Here is a 13954-nt window from a genome sequence, read left to right as displayed (position 1 = left end):
GGACTGAATTAGACCTTTCCACACATATCACGTAAAATCGCCTAATTATCTTTCCAAACATTCTAAAAAAATTTCTAAATATCACAAATATTTAAATATAAATATCTACACACCGATTTTGAATCACCTAGGCTAAAATGTACAACTTATTCTTGCATGAACAGGAGTTGAGAGAGACGATCCAGGCCAACCTCGTTACCTGGGAACGAGGTTGGATTCAGGCACGTCGATGTCACCAGGATCCGCCATTTCGGAAAATTGCTGCTTTAGCGCTTTTAGTGATATAGAATACACTTTTGAAGTGGGAAACCGCTGGACTGGGTTGTTTCTGACATAAAACCGCACATTGTTTCAAGAAAATAGCGAGGAAAACACGGGGCTAGGCCAAACAAAAATCTATGGAAATTTCTAACTATCCTAAAACTTTCGAATTATCTTAACATTTTCTAAATATCTTGGAAACTTCCAAATATCTCAGAGGATATCCGGATATTTGTGGAAAGGCCTCTGCTTATGGAGGGACATCTCATCTTAGAACACAAAAATTAAAGCGATTCCACAGTAAAATTTGTTACGACACATCGGGAGTACCGTAAAGTTCTTATTGTCTTGTTAATATCTGAATTTCACGTTTATCGCGCTTCTTTAATCACGAACAAAATTTTCTGAACCGAGCTAAACCGTTAAAGCGGGGATGAACTGTAGAAATAAAATGGAGTATGAATGGATGATCCTAACTAAAATGTAACGTACATGTGTACTAGAACGAGGGACGCACCATTATCTTTTTCAGGGGAGGCGCGAGGGGTTGGGAAATTTTCTGGGACGTGAATTTTGTTCTCACCTTTAAGTTGTACATGACTTTTTTTTAGTAGGCAATAGCTTGTGCAGGAATTTTTTAACATGAAAAATCAAAATAATGATAGTAGAAAGCACTTGCTTGATTTTTTTCCCCATGGCCCCCTGTTGCAAGATTTTTGTTCAGCAGTTTTTACCGCGCGAGATTTTTTTTTCCGAAATTGCCCACCCCCGTGCCCCCGTCCCCCACCAAAAAAATAATGTTCTGTCCCTAACCCGTTAACTACAAAGACAAGATTGAGATTTCTCCTAACCTTCTCCGTAAAAATCGATAAACCTTGTGTAAAAGTTCAGCATAAAATCAATCAAAACGCGACGATACACATTAATTAATACACAATAATAATGATTCTATTCTGTGTAATAACTGATACAAAGCTGAGGAGGGGATTAGACCTTTCCTTTCCACAAATATCACGTAAAATCGCCTAATCTTTCCGCAATTCTCAAAAAAAAATTCTAAATATCACAAATATTTAAATCTAAATATCTACACACCGCTTTTGAATCACCTAGGCTAAAATGTTCAACTTTGTCTTGCATGAATAGGAGTTGAGGAAGACAAAAATGTCAGAATGCTTTCACATTTTCACAACTTCAAATTATTGACCTTATTTCTTGACACTTATGTTAGCGTCGAACCGCTTTGATTTTGGTATTCTTAGTGGAATACCTGATCTAATACTATGAAAATAAACTATGAAATATCATTTAAGTTAAGAATGGGTGATGGTCAGTTAACCACCTGGAACAACATACTTCCCGATACATTTGTTGAAGTCGTCAAGATGGACGAATCTCATGGCGCAGTAAAGATTGAATCGGGAGTAAGGCATGGGCTGGTAATTGGTCTCTCGAGAAAACACGTATCCCTTCCAGAAGCTGTGGCTTGTTTGGTTGATTAGCTGTTGGTTCAGCTCGTCAATTCTGTCCGCATTGAGAAATTTGTTGCTTGACGAGTACTTTTCACTGAAAATGTAATCCAACTGCCATACTGGGTTTGAGAATTCTGCCAAAAAATAGGATAGAGTCAATCGATCTAAAACGTGTAATATTCTTGCTGAGGCAGTGTCCACATTACGCCAGCAAAATTTGAAAACGCAGCTTTATTTCTACGGTTAGGCCTACCGTCCACACTAATCCGGCACGAAAACGCTCTTCAAACCGGAGAAATTTGAAAACGCAGCTTTATTTCTACGGTTAGGCCTACCGTCCACACTAATCCGGTACGAAAACGCTCTTCAAACCGGAGAAATCTGAAAACGCAACTTTATTTCTACGGTTAGGCCTACCGTCCACACTAATCCGGCACGAAAACGCTCTTCAAACCGGAGAAATTTGAAAACGCAGCTTTATTTCTACGGTTAGGCCTACCGTCCACACTAATCCGGCACGAAAACGCTCTTCAAACCGGAGAAATCTGAAAACGCAGCTTTATTTCTACGGTTAGGCCTACCGTCCACACTAATCCGGCACGAAAACGGAGCTTTTCGAAAACGCTCTTCAAACCGGAGGAAACTGAAAACGCCCCCTTTTCGTTTTCGTGTGGACGGAAAACATTTTGAAATTAATCGGAGCTTTTAGAAAACGATGAAGTGACGTTAATCACGTGATTTCCCTGACCCAGTTTTCATCAAACACAAATTCAAAATGACCGGTGACTGTTGCGTTTTTAAATTCCTCCGATGAAGTGTGGACAGAAAACATTTGATGCGTTTTCAGTACGAAAATCTCCGTTTTCAAATTCCTCCGGCGTACGGTGGACGAGGCCTGAGATATGTATCGTCAAAAGTTTCCGATAAGCGTGTCTCGCCAAAGATATTTTTGCTAACAGCTCCATGTTGAAAAAAAAAAAAAAAAAATTACGAAAGAGACTGTTGGCCAGTCACTTGATTCTCAGTTGAGGTAAGTCCGTTTGTTTTAGGCTAAAAGAATTATACATCTGAGACGTAAAATGCGCCTGTTTTATACGTCTCCCAGACGCTTAATACAGCTAAGCTCACCCGACGTTTGATGCATCTTACATTCCGTAATCTAGAAGTACAACACACGCAAATAGAACACCCGGCCAGGTCACGGGAGCGGGGCGGGGGACTCCTTCGAAGTGGAGTAGACAGGCTTCAGATCAAATCAGATCACATGGCATTATTTGTCTGCGTTAGAAAATTTCGGCCGCTAATTGCGTACGAAACTAGAGATTAAACTGATCTTTGAAGAGTTACGTTTACACTATGGAATTCGTTGCCTCAAAACACCGACCTATCTCTCAAAGGGGTAAAGAGCTGAGCTACAATCATAAGAAATACACCTCCGCTCCCTCCCTCTCCTGAGCAATGGTGAACTCGCGCTACAACCAAAACGCGCTATTTTTTCCATTACTGAAATGGGGGGAGCGTGGTCTTAATTTTTCATTTAAATTTAGCAAGATTGTAACCTAGGAGTCAGGTTCGTTTACTATAATGCATACTCATAAAATTATGTTAACATCTAACCTGTAGCCATCACTAGATCCATGTAGTATTGGCTGTAGTCCAACAGAGACAGTTGTTCCATGTCCAGTGACATCACCCTAAATGCCGGGTTGTTCTGATAAACCGGTGATATCGCGGGCGCAAGAAGCGCAAACGACTTGGCACTATCCTGCTGGGGAGCACTCGCGTCTGCTGCAGGTATGTGGAGGCGGAAATCATCTTTGTGTGTATGGGAAAAGAACTGACCTGTCCAAAAAGAAATTTGGACACTTAAAACAACAAATGGTCAAAATAATTATCTTTCGGTTTTAATACACTACCATTCCTATGCTGGATTACAACTCCAACAGCAACGGTAACCGGGCCTGTGTGGCCCCAGCATGCAATGGGCCTAGAGCCCAGTCCTAACGGTACGAAGCTATGCCCGTTTCCTTCGGGAATTTTCGGAGAGCATCAGAATTTTGGCAATCTCGTATTAAAGGATTTGTCGATAATTGGTTAGTCCTCATCATCACAACTGCTGAATACTTAATCACAAACCACTGTCAACTCGTTGAGAATTATAAGAGAATACTCAGAGACGTTCGGTTTTGTAGCGAAGATCTTCGGGATATCGCAAGTTAGACAATAGGAAAGTTGGCCATACCCAGCAACAAGTACGAGAAAGAAACGCAACTATTAAAATTGGCTGGCGTTTCTATTTTTTTCCTGGCCTTGTTTTCTTTTTTTTCTTTTTTTACACAGTATGACACATTTAAGTACAAATGTTGTTAGGAGAAGAATTTCAAATAAATATAAACCAACTTACCAACCACTATATCACCATACTTCTTTGCTACAAGACTCACAAAGGAATTTGTGTAGTTACTGAGCCAATAGGGATTGTTAGAATAGGTGTCAATGCTAACAAAAAAGAAAAACGAAAAAAAGGCAAAATGATTATTATCAGAATGACGGCTGCCGTTTCGTTGCCCGTTTTTGATTAAATTTTGAAAACGATTTGATATCTTTTGGACAACTTTCTTGAAAATTCCTACATTAAAAAAACGAACGCCATAAAGACGTACTCTGACGATACACATGGATGTCTATCCTGGATATTAGTCCCCCCTTTTCCACCCGGTAGCCCCCCCCCCCCCATATTAAACGCCCTTCCAAGTAGTTTGTTATCAGCTCATTTTCAAACAGTTATCTAATACTACTCCTATGACCCTTCCATCCACCTGCATATACTTATAGGCTCTTCTAGTAAGAGATAGACCTTTTTTGGGGGGGAGGGAAGGGGGGTTGGGGGGGGGGTTTCTGCAGCATGAATTTTTTTTTTCACCGTTTTCTTTTTTTGATGGGAAATAGCTTGTCCAAGAATTTTTTTAACACCAAATCAGGAGCCACTGCACCAAATATAAGACCTGGATAGTAGAAACCATGCCTTGATTTTACCCCATGACTCCCCTTGCACCATTTTTTTAAAGCTGTTTTGGCTGTGCAGGAATTTCTTTTTGGAAATTGCCCAACCCCACCCCATCTCAACACCCCCCCCCCCTCCAAAAAATAATAATGACAATAATAATAATGGTCCGTCCCTAAGAAGCGTACTCAAAACCCCTTATGAATGTTTTATAATATGACAGGGGGCAGGGATGGTGTACTGTTCAGGGCGCCTGCCTCCCACCAATGTGGCCTGCGTTTGATTCCAGCCTAATGCCACATACTAGCATGTGGGCTGAGTTTATTCTTAGTTCTTGCCAACCTATGAGGGTTTTTCTCTGGGTAATCTGATTTTTATCTTTCCTCATGAAACCAACATTTCCAAATTCCAATTTTTAATGTAAGGGTTGTTCTGTAAGTAGAGTATTGTAAAGCCACTGGTATAAGAGACCTGTATTGTAAGGTAATTTAATATGTCATCATGTGTTTTGTAAATTAAAATTATTGAAAAAAAAAATCCAATTTGACCTACTTAGGGAGCCTTCATGAACCAGCCAAGGCTGATGCAGCTTCCACTCTAAATATTGTAAATTATACTTATTTGCAGCTTTGTAATACAATGTACGTGCAGTACATGTACTTATTTACTACATACCCTGCAGGAATGTGGCCAGCTAACATCACCTTTTGTCCTTGGCTTTTGGCAAGTTCTAGTTGAGTTTCTAACCACTCTAATTGTCTTTTTGCCTTACCAACAATGTCCGCACTACCGCCAACATATGCAGACCAGTACAAGCTGTTTAACACTAACAGAACCATTTTCCCACCTTAAAACAATAGAGAAAAATCAAAGTTAGTACACCAGCCCCCATTTTAACTACCGGTACAAGATTTTCTTCCAGCTTAGATTTCCATCACTGACACACAATGCCGTATTAAGTCACTGCCAGCACTTCTTGGACTTATTTTCATATATCAAGTCCAACAGAACCCATTAGAAAAACCCTTATTCAGAAAACCAATCAGACCACAGGCTCCCAACTTCATTTTGTAAGAGAAGAGTGACATTCATGAAATTAACAACATTTTGTTTTGAAATATGAAAGCTTTTAGGAGGAAAACCAAGTTACCTAATCACCTTGCCCTGAATTTGTTATCATTCCTGAATTCTTTAGGCTGATTAATGCAATTTTTGCATAGATGTGAGTTGCCAGGTTTTAGTGATGCAACACGTTTTCCAAATAAGAACTTGTAAGCAACTCCTAAAAATCACTTGAAACTGGTCTTATTTAAGAACTACTGTAGCAGCAGTACAAATGGACATGAGAATAGAGCATTAAAGTGATTCCTATTTAAGGCAACTGCCACGACTGTATTTTATTCTAATCATGAATTTCCCATAATACATTTTGCCTCTGTCTTGCACAAATTGGTTTGGCAAAAGTGACCCTGGGACACCTGTGAGGGGACCCCTCGGGATGCCTGTGATGAGACACTCAGATCAGATCTTTTTGAAGTAGTTAAGACACTGCCACCTGAAGGGAGGTGAGAAGTCTGTGGGCTCATCACGTGAGATAATTACCTGCAATGCTGACTTTATAGTATCCACCCTCCAAAAAACTTTTCTCCAACACCGCCTGAGTTGTTGGCTGCTTAACACTGCCAGGACACCCGGAACACAGAATCAGGGGTTCCCAGTACGACAAAAGCTTCTTGTACCAGTCACTGGTTGAGTTTGGTAAGACGTAGTGTCCAGGCAGGTCATTATTTCCAACCACAGGAAACACAGGAATGTCTGAAAATCTTAAATGAGTTTGGTTACTGACGTAAGCAATGTTGTCTAAGACTCTCTGCGGTCCAGCATACTGTGTCCACATTCTGTGACCTGAAAAGTCCCCTATTAAGACAAGGTTGTGAGATATTGATTATACATGTACATTATCTATTAACATTTTCAGTTAGAGGAAAACTGATATTAAATAAATATAAAAGGTACAATTGCAATGCAATGCTGGGGGAAGAATCACCTATATATTAAATGAGACTAGCTGGTAATCAGAGAAATAAATCTTAGTACAAGTAGTAACATTGAGTGCTTAAAACAAAACATGAGTTTATTCCAAGCATCTAAGCCCTGTGAAAGGAAATCTGCATGTAAATGGGACTGCATAAGGAATTTAACTACAATTCCAGCGATGAATAGGTCGCAGGTAATTGAGCAAAGGGTACAATATAAAAGGTGATGTTGAACGATAAAGCACAAATTAAATAACAGACAATCTGGGAAATACTCTGTGAGTCTTTACTCATTCATACACCTGGTTAGGGAGAGGTACTGTCAGAGTTAAAGTGTTTTTTCAGTTGGAGCACAGACCCTGTTGAGCCCAGCGCAACGCATGTGGTACAATACAACACCGTTAACACGATCATGATACTGAGGCTTCATAGCAGCATGAAGTAAGATATGGTTTTGATGAAGCACACAATGTTTTTGAAGTTCATTTTTTAATGAAAACAATACATGTTTCGGATGAGACATCATCCATCGTCAGTTGTACAGTGAGAAATAAAATGAGAATGTACAATAAATAGTATAACAAAGGGAGATATTACCAAGAATAATTGAGGATGAAGGTGCGAACCAAAAAAAAAGGGTAAAACTATTTAAGCTAAGAAAGGAGAGTAATTAGTATGAAAGGAATAAATTAAGATGTTTGACCTGGGAATTTAAAGATGGCTGTTCCCAAAGGATATGCATGGCTATTTTCATTTGCAGCTTGACCACTGGCAGTAAAGAAAATTTTCAGTTGCAGCTGTGACTTGCTCATTAAAATATTGCTGGTGTTCAGTGCAAGTCTAACCCCAGGAAAAAACATTGTCTTGTAAAGGCAAAATCTGCCCTGCATGTAGCTTGCGAACACAGACATATTTCCAGCTGTCACTTGGTTCTGCTGAAAAATAATGTCTGCAAATCGAGCCAGAAAACGATTTCTGTGACGTAGGAATTCTAAGCCAATCACAGTTTAGCTCAAATAAACTCAGGACTACTGCACGAGGTATTTGCTGTGAAGAGCACTCGAGTTTCATTCTATCATGGAATCTGATTGGCCAAGGCGAAACGAAAGTCATTACGTCACAGAAATTGTTTCCTGGCTCGGGTTCGCAGACGTTATTTTCGGTTAAACCAAGTGACAGCCAGAAATACGTCTACATTTGCAGGCTATCCTGCATGCCAATGTGCAACAAAAATAGTATCACAAGATCAGTGGTGTAGTGTAAATATGTGCTGTACAGTGTGTGACCCAGTAATATTATATTTTCAATGGACAGCTGAGATCAATAAATATGACATTATTTATATACAAACAATAATGGTCACAAAGCCACAAAATTGAAATGAGTATTTTGGGAGTTTATATTATTTTATCACTATATTTGTAGGTAGTTTAATATCAATTCATGACTTCATTCACACCTTTGTCATGTTCTCATTTCCTCAAGTACCCACTTTTTACCTTCTTTTCACTTACCGGTCAGCAATACGAAGCTAACATCCTCCTCAACACTAACATTTTTTATGGCATCTAAAGTATTTCCAATAAGAGATGCTGGTGAATCACAGCCAATTCTTCCATACTCAGCAATATACTTTGCTGTATCATTGCTTGCTCCCTGAGATCTGCAAAAGTTACTTCTTGAGATAGTCTTGTTGTAGAATGGATCATAGTGAATATCTGCCAGGTGGACAAACTTCATGATATCATCATTGCTGGGTGTCCGTCCAAGGGTTGGAACACAAGATTTGTCATGTTTACGAGTGCTTTCGTAAGTAATAATCAGGATCACAAGGAGTATGCAGCAGATTGCTGTTAACACTCCTAACATAACTCTTGCTCTGATGACTTTCTTTTGCCATCTAATGTGCAGATCATCTAAAGAGGTACTCACATCATCAATTTCTGACTGCATGTGGTTTTCAGGGTCTGAATCAGACAGACTGCGAGAATACTTCGCAGCCATGGGATCTGAAACTGAATGTTACATTCAATTAATTCACACAAGTATTAATTTATGATGGATAGTACATCTATCACATTCTCATTATTTTATGTTAATTAATTTTAAAATAATTTGTGTGTTTTTAAATGCTGGTTCTTTAATTCAATATACACAACACAAACCCCACCCACCCTCTGTTGAGGACAATCAAGTCCTCACCCTCCCTCCTTTAGGAGGGTCGTACAGGGGTATTCTCGTGATGCGTGATTAGCTGATTTTATTTTCCGTGAAATGTGAATTTAGGAAATTATTCTTCGTGATCTGTGACCTGAAGGTTTTGAATGACTCGTGAAGAACTTGAATTATTCACCGATATTCGTGATTTCACCACTCTATTCTACATGATTTTGAGACAAAGGTCCTCTGAATGGTTAGAGTTATGTATAGAGAGCGACTTAAGGATGGTCCCTACTAAATACAAAAGTTTTTGCGCCAGGTTAGGATCACATGGAAAAACAAGATCTTTGCAAGTGCTAATGGAATCCACAATTGGAAAAATTAGGGTAGCCACGAATTTTTTCGAGATGATTAGCCTTGAAACTCAACAAAAATGCTGACATCAGCATTTTTCTGAAAACAGAAGGATAGAATATTTCTTCACAGATTTCCTGAGAATTCGCCTTTACATACAGAAGAGCAAACACATTTTTTGGTTTGTTTTTAATAACAGAATCATTGCAATAGCGCATTTAGTGTCTCTGACAGCCTTCCTCTGGTTCAGCTAAAATACAGTCTAAATACCTTTTCCTCACAACCAGAAACTAATGACGCGCTGAATAGGCTTGCCACCTCCATTTCATAAAATAAAATATAGGGGTAACCAACCGTTTTCTTAAGTTATTGACTTTTTTGAAAACTTTTATGGTGCCGTTACATTTTTCCCTGTCACCTCCCCACTAAGTAAAACATTTGCGTATCTCGCACTTGTTTTGCGCATGCACTACGCCATCTGCAGGTACATGTTTACAGTTGGATTTCAATATAATTTTCGACAGGTAACAGCCAGCTTTTCAGCTGGAAGACGTTAACAGTTAGTGGTTAGTGATATGCTGCTATTCTGGTATTCCTGGTTTAAGCACAGGTTCATTAAACTTGATTTGGTCACAGTAGGAAAATTTTTACTTTCATTTCAGTCGTGTACTTGGTAACATAGTTGATTGCGTCAATGTCGACCCCAGCGTGTGCATGACGCTTAAACCAAGTCTTATGTGATGCACAGAACGTGTGCCCACTAACAAAAGTAGGCACTGTCTGCAACATGCAATTTGCAATATGGAGCCGTGACTTAGCCTTTCACGATTTTTCTTTCTTCAAACACTCTTTCTAGTGTAAGAACAGGTTATCAAAAAGAGTATCTTACTTGCTTATATTCGTGATTTGAGAAAACGAAATTTTTATATCCGTGATCTGTGATCCTCAATTTTTTCCATTCGTGAACCCTACCATAGACTTCCCCCCCTCCTCGTACAACCCTCCTTTAAGAATTCCAGTGATCTTCTTCCTCATTCCCCCAAAGACTTCCTGAATTAAAACTGAAGATGAACCCATCTGAAACACTTCCTTAATTTTCACTCAGATCTCTGAAGAATTCTATTTAACAAATAGATTTCATGTTGCCGTGCATCTGTTCAGTAATAGATCACAGATGACGTCAAAATATGGTAAGAACAAAAAAGTGGCACACAAGGCGATAGCCGAGTGTGTCACTGATGTTCTTACCACATTTTGACGTCTTCTGTGATCTATTACTGAACAGACGCACCGCAACATGGAATCTACTTGTTTTATATAATAACGAAACAAACTACTACAGATAAAGCATTTCTTTTAATTCAAAATCTTCCAACATAACTCGAAAGCCGGCCTTTGTCCACTTTAGTGAACATGAAAAAAGCCATTTGACGTAATCTATTGTCTATACAAAATGAAGCAATCTCATTGGTCGCTATGCGCAGCAAAGAATTGTGATTGGTCCAGGAAAATCAGGCCACTGTCAAACTTGACTTGAGTGTCGCTTCTCGTGGAATAAAAACTTACAGCAAAAGCAGAATTGAACTGCGAAATCTACAAATCTTAAAGAAAATGCTGAAAAGTCAAGTCGGTTTTTGTCATCAGAACGGCCCTGTGAGCCGAAAAGCTTGGACGTTGCCTTAAATATGGCAGGAGTTGAAAAAAAATGCTCGGAAAACTTGCGGTTGTGGTTAACCTGAAGGCCATTCGATTCAAGTTTTGAATGAAAGGAGCGTTAGTGATGGTGGAAATTTGTGTCCTCTGTGGTTGGTGATTCTCAAATCAGTTTGAAATAAAGTCGGAGACACCTTTTAGCTGCAATACAGTTGGCCGTGAGCTGTAATGAGCTATATTTTGCTCGCTGCTGTGCCCTGAAACGGACTGGAACATTCGCATCGGAAAGCAAGGTTATGTGTTTATTTTAACTGATTTTAAGAAGCGGTTTTGATGTTTCATTCCTGACATCAATCACTGTGTCAACAATTATTTTGAGACTGAGAAAAGTTCAATGTTTTAAATAAATTAATCTCATAAACATTTTGTTTATTGGGTTTGTTAAATTCGAGATAAAGCAATGGTTCTCGGCTTACCAAGACTAATTTTTAATTTGTGTTTGGTTTAGTCTCGCTCGACTGCCGACTGAGACTGCTCGAGTATTTTTTCTGCGTCATTTTCTAAAACAGAAACGGCTTTACCTTTCTTCTTCCTGCTAGACTATGCTTCTGGTAGCTGTTCAATGCCTGGACAAGACTTTCTTGTACCTTATCTTTTGCCCAGTCATGTAAAATATTATCTTAATTCTCAAAACTTTCCGCCATTTTAAAACACAGGGGGGAAAAGACTTTGAAATGATGACGTCAATCGTGCATCTGTCCTCTAATAGATTATAGGCGAGAACCAATCAAAATGCGAGAATAACTTGGGTTATTATATAATGTTCAATAACACCTGGGTACAGATTTTACATGCAAAACAACAGCTCACTGTTTTTCCACACGTAATAACAATGCGCTTTCCAAGATGAAAGCTTATTACTAGTGGAGAGAACGTTAAAAGTGTAGGGTTTTTTCGATCTGCTACTTGGATAAAGGGTGGCCGATTTCTGAAATCCGCTGAAACAAGCGCCGAAGCACACGGTCTTTCAGAGGAGGGCAGTGTAAGGAAATGTAAGATTTGGATTTTAGTTTCCTGAAGTCCCCTTCATTTCCAGGGTTTCAAAGTCATTTTGACAAAAAGATTTCCGCACAACCGTGGAAACCGGTATAGATCCGGATTCTAAATGGAATAAGCTCGTACAAGTCTAGTCTGAATTTCAGCCGTCTACTAGTGCATGTCATGTGCAGTCAGGCCTACGTGCTTGGAAAGTCTCATGGTGAACGATGTCGTTTCGCATGACAGCAAATCGCCCGGTGTCAGTTCGCCCGCACTAATTTAAGTCGGCTCGCCCGGACATAAAGTGCACAGAAATGTGTGCTTAACGTTTCTCTCTCTTTAAAAATAGACAACATTGTGGGAATAATGAAACAAAATTCCACAGAACATTTTTAATTCTTGTTCTGTAACGAGCTAATAAGAGTGCATGGTCACGGGCGATTTTAATGGCCTGTTGATCGGGCGAAACGACCGCAATTCTCCTCAATTCAAGCTCAATAATGTATACGAACGAATCCTTCCTCCTAGAATGTTTATAAGACATTACAAACGTTCGCTGCAAATTTACAACAGCTTTCCTCGGCTACAGAACAAAAAATCGACATAGATCCGACTCAAAACAAAGAGAAATATGCAGAGAAACGATTTAGCTAAATGAACACAACCTTCGCAGTTATTTGCAAGCTTCGCTATTCTTTATAATGCAAACGATGGCAGTTCTACATTTATATGGAAACATACCTCGTGATTAAGTCAGCCTTTCCTCAGAGAAACCAACGAGTAGATCGAAACGTACTCTAATATTTTGCCAGTTCTGGCAAATTTCCGGTTACACAACGCTTTCTCATTTATGACTCGATACATGATCAAGTTACTGGCGCGAATCGTGTTTCCGCTTGAGGAACCGAACAGTGCAGGGGAGAGGGGTTGGGGAATTGAGCGTTTGACGAATCTGCGGACTTTTTAGACATTTCAGCAATGTTGATGTTGGCTTTTTGAAAAATAATCGCAGTTTTTGCCAATATATAACAAATTTAACCCCACTTGCTATTTTTCTCCACTGTTCACTGTTAACAATTAGCAGTTAAGATATTTACGCGACGCCAAAAATAAACTCTTGTCTTTAGTGTACGTGTCTAGTGCGACCCGGCCGTAAATCCACTTCCTTGTGCAACAGGTATTCAATTAAAGTATTACAATTTGAAGTTATGTAAACAAACGACTAGCTCAAAATCAACAGTTTTGGGCTGGGAGAAACATGGATGGGCGCCTTAGGCGAAATACATCATTTCAAACAGGTACTATATTAAAATTTGGCACGCCCATATTACGGCCAAAAAGAGAGCAATTAAAAAATTAATTTTTATTGTAGGTGACCGTTTACTTCCGAACTCTTTAATCTCTCTTATTATTGTTATGTAAATGAAATTTTGAAATATACAATATAGTGCAAACATGCATATATATCTGTTTGTAATTTCTGGCAAAATAAAGTCAATAATATAAAGCTATCGCACGTATTTGAAACGTGTCACTGTGTCGACATGAACGACGGTTTCAGGCTGCCATGTATTAAAAAAAAAAAAAAAACAATTTCTGTCTAATTCATATTTTCATAATGTTACACGGAAATGAGATGCAATATCCGCTGTTACCCAAGTGAATATAACCGGGTTTTCCCAGGTCTCAAGTTCTCAGTTGGATTCATTTTTCTTCCGCACCACATGACTGCCCGAGTTACCGATTCACCGATTCATGTTTTGTCAAATTTGCCAACATTTCTCCTTTGGGGCTATTCGTGCCAATCTCCACAAATCTAACCCATGCCGAGGGCTTTTAACATCCTCCGACTTCCGCCCTGCTATTTTTGAGGTTTATTCTATCACTCACGCCAATTAAAATATGAATCGACATATTGTGATTCGTTCTTCAGTATAAATAAACATGGTCCTTCCTTGTTGTCACAGTCGCCCTCT

General features: G+C 39.2%; 1 protein-coding gene across 2 annotated transcripts; it reads right to left on the bottom strand.

The window, feature by feature from the left end:
• Positions 1-948: 948 nt before the first annotated feature.
• Positions 949-13130, bottom strand: LOC145467186 (cyclic GMP-AMP phosphodiesterase SMPDL3A-like). 2 transcript variants are annotated; one of them, XM_081450743.1, is made up of 7 exons: positions 12720-13130; positions 8288-8788; positions 6340-6654; positions 5413-5584; positions 4138-4232; positions 3351-3575; positions 949-1867 (listed from the first exon to the last, which is right to left on the bottom strand). In XM_081450743.1, exons 2-7 carry the CDS (start codon positions 8775-8777, stop codon positions 1596-1598), a joined length of 1569 nt encoding a protein of 522 aa, XP_081306869.1. In that variant the 5' UTR covers positions 8778-8788; positions 12720-13130; the 3' UTR covers positions 949-1595. The 2 variants fall into 2 exon arrangements, with proteins under 2 accessions (XP_081306869.1, XP_081306870.1); XM_081450744.1 differs by having other exon boundaries at positions 8288-8782.
• Between the last annotated feature and the right edge of the window lie 824 nt (positions 13131-13954).

The sequence above is a fragment of the Orbicella franksi genome, chromosome 14 (genome assembly GCF_964199315.1).
Source record: "Orbicella franksi chromosome 14, jaOrbFran1.1, whole genome shotgun sequence".
NCBI lineage: Eukaryota > Metazoa > Cnidaria > Anthozoa > Scleractinia > Merulinidae > Orbicella > Orbicella franksi.
This window is presented reverse-complemented; position numbering and strand designations above follow the sequence as displayed.